At 39.5% G+C, this 9,157-nt stretch overlaps 1 protein-coding gene across 1 annotated transcript in view; it reads left to right on the top strand.

The window, feature by feature from the left end:
* Positions 1-3,629: 3,629 nt before the first annotated feature.
* Positions 3,630-9,157, top strand: part of tcerg1l (transcription elongation regulator 1 like) — a 61,786-nt gene continuing 56,258 nt past the window's right edge. Inside the window, exons 1-3 of the mRNA XM_030775924.1 lie at positions 3,630-3,890; positions 6,951-7,097; positions 7,498-7,672. Coding sequence (XP_030631784.1) covers positions 3,630-3,890; positions 6,951-7,097; positions 7,498-7,672 — 583 coding nt within the window. The remainder of the gene's footprint in view (positions 3,891-6,950; positions 7,098-7,497; positions 7,673-9,157) is intronic.

The following is a 9,157-nucleotide window of genomic DNA, read 5'->3' as shown; positions in this document are numbered from 1 at the left end:
AAGAAAATAAATGCAAAAAAAATTAGGTGAATGATTTTTTTTCCAGGTCTTTCTGACAGAAAACAGCGGACGGGCTGTCAGTAGGAGACAGGATAAGCCAAACAGTGCCTCCCTAAAGGAGAATCATGAGGACTACCGTCTGCATGCCATACTTAACTGCTGCTCAGCCACCTGCACTCAGCTCACAACTAGACCAGAGAAATGTATGCCTTCTACAGAAATGCTTTGTTTATTAATGCATTTATATTAAACACTGGAATTGTGCTATAATATTTTCTGTTTTTGTTTTTTTTTTTGTTTTTTTTTACTTTTCAGTTAAAAGTGTTTGTTGAGACAGGCAATAACCCTTGTAAATAAAATCTACAAACAACTGTGCAAGATGTTAAACTGATAAACAAAAAGAAAAAGAACAACATGATGATTTATAACAATCCACTAGCAAACTCTCATTTGCGGCTTTTGACTTCATCTTTAACCATACTAATAAATGAACCAATATTTGTGACTTGGTATTCGGTTCTAATTGCATTGCCAAAGGCGGGCGTTAAATGGCTTGAAAGGTCCTTGTGTAAGTCCAGTGGTAACTGTTCTTATTCTACCCAGAGATCAATCTTAAAATCATCACCTACTGTCCAGTCTACACACTTTTAATCTCACAAAAGGCACACAGATATTATAAATGATGGCATTTGTCTCTTAAAACCAAACATATTCTACTCAGGAGTAGTTATGCACTTTTCTAACAGGAATGGTTGTCCAGTGACCTTGTCGTTATAGTAACTATGGTACTGAATAAGCTACTATTGCTGTCCATGTCCATGAAGAGGTGTTTAGGGAGTCCACTGTGTTTTGGACACCCTCCTGAACCATTACATTCTGTGTTTTGGACACCCTCCTGAACCATTACATTCTTCATATTTTCTTCTAGAGCAGTAAGCGTTGGAGATGTTAGTTCACATTTCACATTAATTTATATCTTATGAAGAAGTATGATATGTTCTTTAATTATCTCTGCTTGCTGCTTTTTCCAATCCAGTACTGCAAGCATTTGCCTCAAAATGACCTCCTTGTGCTCCTCAGGCAGTTTCTGCTTGACCGTTGTGCAGAAACATCGTGCATTTTAATCACCGATGAGGAGAAATACATTCAGGTTCATATTTTCACAGTCAGGAACTCTCCCATTTAGAAATGTAGAGGAGCATCGTATAATACCGCTCACAGAACCAAGGCCTATTTACTGAAACATAACTGTGCAAAAGCTCTGATTTTAAGGTACCAATCATGAGAGAGAGGCTGGATTGGTATTCTGTAGAAAGCTTCAGGTGTTTCATTTCACTCTAGCCAATTTGGGCAATACTCTCTAATTATAGTTACAGATCCATTTTTAAGAAGATGTGTAAGCACAACAGAATGTCTGGGGGAATGCAACCAAATAGTTCATCTGCATTTGTAACAAAGGGAAATGGTACCGGTGGAGTGGACACATACCATTCCCATCTGACAATACCTTTATTATCTGCTTATGCTTGTCAACCCATCACAGACTTTCTAGCAAAGAAATGTGGAACTTTTCTGAAGTGTCCTAGTTAGACACTGATTTGGCATACTTCCTAATATTATAACTCTATTATTTATGGGTCCCCATGACTTTCAAGAAGATTCTGTCAGTGTGAAGCGGAAACCTTACATAAAGTAGAAAATTAATTGAAAAGTTTAAATCACCCAAAGTACACCCAGGCATGCTAAAAAATACATAAATAAGCTTATGCATCTCAGTGCAAATATTTTCAGTAATGCAGTAGTGGCTGTGTGTGACAGTGTAATTGGGGTCATCTTACATTTAAACCAGCAAGATGTAGTTCACTCATAGAAGTTTTTTATGCTTTGTGCTTTCAGGGTTTCACAAAACAGTTATATTTGTATTCTCCAGAGGCTTATGGCATGTTCAAGAAACTTTGGAGAGCCTCGTTGGCGTGTATGACAGTTCAAACGTACCCCCTGGCGGTAAAGCAAGTCAGGCGCGCGCATACAAATAATAACTTCCAGTCTAGCGAGATGCGGGGCACACCTTACAGGTATCAGCAAAATTCACGTGGACAGGCGAGTGGGACATAAATAATAGGAAATCAAAGTTATCTTAACATACTCCACACGCCTCTAATCGAGAGAGAGAGAGAGAGAGAGAGAGAGAGAGAGAGAGAGAGAGAGAGAGAGAGAGAGGCGTCACTGAAACTATCCGATGACATGACGATTCTCCTTGAAGGAACCCCTTTCCCCTGCTCAAATCCATGAAATCTGTACGTGGGTGCATTGGGAACCAACCCCTTTGCGCGCGGAGATAGGCTAGTCACACAGTGAGTTATTACTCAGAATAGCAACGTCCTGGTCCGGGGTAGGACCGAGAACGTTGCGCACACTTTGATGTCAATGGAAAACCCTTCTTAATAAACTTAAAAAAAAAACTATGGCGTCGAGCGTTGTTTTGGAGTAAATACTCCTAAACTGGAAGAAGAGGGGATGGTATAGGCTACAAGCGATGTTTGTGAAATCTGCGTGTTCTGCCCAGCCGTTTTACAGGAGTGTCGTTCGCTAGAAGGACGGATGCTGACACTGGCTTGAAGATAATCTGTATGGCAGCGAACACGTTTGCGAGATCCCCATAGCACGTTTTAACAACCTTTGGTCTTAAAAAAGGAAGTCATCGGTTTTTTGACTATGCATATGGAAAGTGTAAGCCATCTGTCTGTCGCTGGAAGCGCTGCGAAGTCTTAGCTTTTCATACACTTCACTGTTTTTACAGCATATTTTTGTACAATACAGTACGTGTTGGACATTCTTTTAAGACACAGAGGAAAATTTATACGAGGATAATGAACAATTAATGATGAGTTTGTAACACAGAATATTTACAAAGTCTTTTTAAAGGTGAGTGTCATAAAATAGCCTACATATTTCCTCTTACACTTTTTGCGTAAAGTTTTTGCAGCACTCATATAAAAATATGGGTGTATTCACAGAGGGTATTTCACATTTCATTATAACTTCTATCCATCTGTTAAATTTGATCACTAGCTTGTCTAGTAGCAGCACTGTGTTTTGACAGCATGCGTATGCTGCAGAATGAGCAAGGAGCGTTATTTATTAATATTTAACTGAGGCAAATATGATTTGGGTGTGTTTTAACACGAACTCTTAAAGCGTAACAAGGATTCTAATTACTTTATACTATATTTGGACGTTATACAAACATATCCCTCGACTGAATTATTCCTAGCGTTTGAATGGCACAGTAAGAAGCCCATTGTTTCGTATATCACGCCTGATACGTGGTTTCGCACAGTATATCAGACGTGATGTTGATGGATGCGTGTGAATGTGAAATTATTCAGTCGCAATGCTAGTTGCGTCTCCTCTTCAGTATATGGGTAACATCAGAGACATAGATTTTGTTTCAGTAGTGAACACTACTAAGGTCTTGTGTTTATTACTTTCGTTCTTGTCTTTTTCATAATGGTGCGCGCGGTACGGGTAACTGTTTGACTGCACGTCTCATGCTTTTCAACTTGTTTGCTGATATCCCCACTAAGGGTACCTCCCACAGACACAGTCGGGTGTAAGATGTAAGAGGAATGCTCCCTGTTCAGCGTGTAAAGGGTCAGCCGCAGTTGTGGCAAATGAGCGGGGAGCCACCTCCGTGGGTGTGGATGATCCCAGCCTCCTCCGGGCTCTGCCGGGTGGGCTCCCCAGCGCCTCCTCCTCTCCTCATCTCCTCACGACCACCTCCCCTGCTTCAAGCTGTCTCGAGCTGGCAACTGTCCTGCGATCCCTTTCTGCCGTTGATGCGCGCGGCAGAACCCGCAATCAATCAGTTTCCCGTGCCAAATGTGCAGGTACCTACAAACTGTACTAATCAAATGTTGCTGTAAGCCATATGCTCAAAAGTTTATAGCAGTTCTAGAATCAATTTATTAATCATTATGCAAGGAGGGGAAAGTTCCACAGAATGTGGTGATAGAATAAAGGAGTATACACTCTCGGAAGGGCTCTGGTCTAGAGCATGCAAATGTTCCCTTATTCAGGAAAGTATGCATGCTACAAAACCTATCTATCTATCTATCTATCTATCTATCTATCTATCTATCTATCTATCTATCTATCTATCTATCTATCTATCTGTCTGTCTGTTTGTCTGTATCAGAGTCTGTGTAAAGCTCATACCTTCACAATTTTGTCTTTCATTACTTTCATTGACTCGTGGCAACTTAGGGCATTTCAGTCCCTGACCCCAGGAGAATAAACAGGCGCTGTAGCACATAATTGTTTCTGTTGTTTTTGTCAGATATAACATATTGCTCATAACCTTGAAGTTGAAGAATTGATTTAGAGGGTCTGTGGAAATACCAGACTCAGTGTTTTCTCTGTGTAATTTGTGATGCTCATTTACGTCCACTAGGTGTGCTCTACTCAGCAGGAATCAACACGCATTCCCACAGCACACCTAAATGCTGCATGACATTTAATCTGAGTCCAGAGAAGAAGGGGCTTAATCACGACAGTTCATCCGCATTGGCAATGATGTAGACCTTGACTCTTCAGATCATTAGACATCACTCGGAGTGCTTGGGTATGATTGGGGATTAGAGAATGAGAGAGAATTAGAGGACAGAGCATATTGTTTAAGGGAAGATATCTGCATTGTAAAGTGCTCTCAGAAGCTGTGCTTTAGATTGACTGGAGAGGTTTAAAGGGGATGACTCAGCTGTTCTGATTGGGCCATGAAGTGAAGCCTTTGTCAGAGAGAGAGAGAGAGAGAGTTTGTGTGTTTCAGGCTGGAACTGGAGCAAGGCTTCTGGGGAGTCCTGCTGATCCTGTAAGCGTAAATTCTTTAAGTATTTGTGGAGAACAGTACAGGAAGACTGTGCTGAAAATAACACAGAGCTCTACGGAATGCACTGAGTCGATGCATTTCTTATGTTTTGAAATGATTTAAAATTATTTATTAGCAAAGAGACTGTTCTTTGACTGAAGGTTTTTTCTTTTAGTTGTCTATAGCTGTATTACTGTAATGAGCCAGTATCTCTCTCTCCTGCAACAAGTAGTTAAGCAGTCAGTCCCCAAATGAACGAAGAAAGTGTTATCTTTATTGACTGACTTACAGGCACAGATTGGCCACAAAACCTCAGACAAATATGAAAGCAAAAAGATCATGACCGTAAAAAAAAAAAAAAAATTCAATTACTTAATCTTCAGTAAGTTGATATTAATCTACCAATGCTAGGACAGAGACTACTCCATTTTGTTCTGCCCAACAGTAAAGCTTAAAATGATATGTGAACTTCCTGTCAGTGTGGTACAATGTGGATGTTTATAGTTTGCATGTACAGGCAGTGCAACCTGCAAATAAACAAACAAAATTACAGTAACAGAAAGCAGAACAGGTCTCTGAGAGCACAGCGACTTGTGTCATGTCACCAGTTGTAGTTATGTTGTGAGTAGGAATGGTACAGGACCTCTTTAACATTCTTTAAAATGCAGTATTTAGAAGTCTACTGAAAGCAGACATGAGTCCAGGCCTTGTTTATTAGTCGGTAATCATCTCATCATCTGAGTTAGCTAAACAGCTAAACTCTGGGTGATGTGAAGAACCATAGGGTTCAGCAGGAGAAAAGAATAACAGTACCACAGCTTCATCTGCATGAACCAGCATCTTCACTAGAACCAGAACCAGAGACTGCACAGTGTGTGTGTGTGTGTGTGTGTATGCACACACGCATAACTATATAGAACTATCGAAGTACTTTACTGTCAGTGAAACTGTGCAGTATTTGACCCTCTTGATTAAACTGGCATTGTGCAGTTAAACTGAGGTCTGAATAGAGAAATCAAACATCAAACATCTTCATAAACAATAAGCAGGGCAAAAGAATCATGTAAGGTTTATGAAAAATCACACGTGGTTTCATTTAGCGGAGATTATATAGAGATCCCTACAAGTAGACAGTGACTGGGGAATGGGCACTCTCTCTCTCTCTCTCTCTCTCTCTCTCTCTCTCTCGGACTGTGTACTTGTACACAGTAAAAAGCGAATGAAATGTATTTCCATGAATAGCATCAATCTTATTCATGTACAAGAACATAATTTTCTGATTTCTCTGACATTGCGTCACATATGGTAATTATCTGTTTATCTCATATTTTATCCCCTGGCTCATCAGCCCTGAGTTTTCTGCAAGCGATTCTTTGAAATATCATTTAAAAGAAGATTAAAACAAACAAACAATAAATGTGAGGAGTAATACTGCAAAATGATTAACCTGATTTTTATTTTTTATATTATTATTATCAAGAGACATCTAATCATGCTAGGCAGGATCTGATTAATAGAAAACCAAAAAAAACCCCAAAAATGATTCATGACCTGATTATAGCTATTCTAAGAAAGGCTTTGAAGTGATTGGCGGTGTGATATTATTAATGCAATGATAAAATGATTAGTGTTTAGATTACAATTATGTTAGGATAGGGAAAGATTATAGTTTATCTGACTGTTTCCTTCCTAAATTAAACCACCAAAAAAAAACCAAACAAACATAAAAATACCGAGAGATACAATAATCCTGGTGAGTAAACATAGTAGTACTAAAGTGTTTAGTGATTCACGGGTTGTCTCATGAAAGAAATCATCTTATCCGTTTACAATATCATCCTATATTGTCAAACGTGTTGTTAATCTTCTGTTACCTGATCAGTACTACAGAAAAGAATGCAATTCTATGGGACTCCAGGACCACAACTGAAAATACTCTTCTGCCATTGTTTCTTTCTCTCTTGTGTCTGATAATTGTCTCCCCTCAAACAGAAAATACAGAGCCATACGGTTGTTTGGAGTCTGATTTCTTTTTGAAGCTGCTGAATATGTGTAATGACTTTGTCACACGAATGCCTTTCAGTGGGACCTACCCTCCAGACCCCACGTGTTGGGATTTCAGCCCTCTACCAGTGTGGAGCTGGTCCCAGTATTTCCTCAAGTGTACCGCACTGTGCTGCCTCCACATTTTGGCAAAGGATGGGTGGAGAAACGAGTCCCCGACTACAAGGTACAGCCTCCGCGTTACACTCTGAGTATTCCCATCTGAGCAAGACGTTTTAGAGAAACACTCCCCCTGGAAATATAACACAAGTTCAGCCTCAGGTCTGTAGGCTGTTTAGTTAGCTGTAAAATAGATGAATGTAAATGGATATGTTATTAAGCAACGAACACATTTCATAACACTGAAATCTAAGGGTTACAAAACTCGTCTGTTATGCGCATTCATGTAAGATCAGTGATATAATGGAATTTCATTCCCAAGATTTAAGAAAAAAATAACTAAAACAAACACGGAAATCAAGAAGACAAAAAAGACTTAACCCCCTCCGTAATGAAGCATTTCAGTGTGCCTCCCACTTGGTGTTTGTGAATCTTTTACGGAGGAAGTGTGTGTTTCCGATTTATAGGTTTACCTAAACAACACTCTGGAGACCTCCTGGTTTGCTCCTGAGGACATAGGACTGTTCCAGAGGCAAGACAAACCTCTACTGATGACAAATCAAATGGCAATGAGCATATCTAGGCCAGCTACTGCCTCCAGAAATATGCACACTCTACTGGTGTCACCCAGGCGCATCTCAGGTTAGTGTTTGTGTGTGTATGCGTGTGTATGCGTGTGTGTGTGTGTTCAAATTTATTACCCTCCTCTGCCTATTTTACCAGCCTGGCTGCTCCTGCCCCTCCATTTATCAGGTGTTCCATTCCCTCTTGAATTCTCTCCAAGGCTCTTTAATAAGTTCCTCTCCCCTCCCTCGACTTTAATCCCCCTTCTTTCTCAGTGGATGAAAAGATAACATACACTGTCAACCCACATTTTCATGCCTGTCGTAAAAACCATAAGGGGCTGCCATGCCGTCTGTGTGTCTGCGTGTGGGAGTTAATGTATTTTGTTCAGAGCTTTTGAAATCAGATTTACATTGGACCAATTCTCAGGCATCATTTTATATTTGAAATAAAAAGTGGAGTATATAACTACTGGAGTATAGCAACATATTGTAAGCTTAGACCTTGTTTTTCATTTCTTGCTAGACATTTCCTTGGTAATTTCAGAAGTTTTGTGCTTTTGAAATAACTGGAGCTACAGCAAGGTGACACTCTGGTCACTGTAAAAAGAGTATCACTGTGCAATTGTTCCTTTGGGAATTTTTTTTTTTTGAAGACTGTGAAAAAACCAAGCTTAAGTCAAACAGAGTACATAAGAGGCACTGTTGAAATTTAATTCCATACGGAGATTTGGGGAGCGTGTCTCTCCCGGATTGGTTTGTTTTGCTGTTTGAGATGTGAATGTTTGGCAGAGTGTATGACACTCAGCAGACAGTGATTCATGGTTTTACAGATATAGGCATGTGATGAGTGAAGACATGTCTATGGAAAATTGAAAAGTTCAAATCCTCTGCGACTGTCTTTTGTTTCCCTATTGTTAAGGGGCCAATCATAGTATAATTCCTTAGTAAGATAGATGTGGGCAAAGAAAAGAGAGAGAGAGAGGGAGAAAGAGGGAGAATTAAACACAGACACACACACACACACATACACGCATATATATATATATATATATATATATATATATATATATATAAGGGTATTTATAAGGTCAAGGACAGATTGTGGATGTGCTGTGTTTAGAGTTACAACTTTGAGGCTCTTATGTCTATAGACTCTGAATAAAGAGCAGCTGAGATGTAATACCAACCCTCAAACACGATGAAAATGCTAGTATTACAAAAAAAAAAGCTTCTGCCTAATCTATTGTCTGCATCCATTGTTGTTTGTTAAGATCATTTCATTTATTTTTTTTTTTACTCTTACCTTTCATAGTTTCTGGTTATGTGGTCATGCCCTGAGGGTTATTCCATTTAGTTGGGGATTGAGCTGAATGAGTTTATATCAGTAATTTTATTGTTATATCCCATTTTCCCCTCTATGTGGGCAACTTTCCATTACCCTCCAGTGCTCTGATTTCAGTCTAATTGAAGGGATGGGAAATATACTGGCTGCATACGCCACTGTGGTTAACTGTGATTCTTTGAAACGGTGCATTTGTATTTAGGGGAAAAAAAAAAAGTG

Source organism: Chanos chanos, chromosome 5 (genome assembly GCF_902362185.1).
Source record: "Chanos chanos chromosome 5, fChaCha1.1, whole genome shotgun sequence".
NCBI classification, from domain to species: domain Eukaryota; kingdom Metazoa; phylum Chordata; class Actinopteri; order Gonorynchiformes; family Chanidae; genus Chanos; species Chanos chanos.
This window is presented reverse-complemented; position numbering and strand designations above follow the sequence as displayed.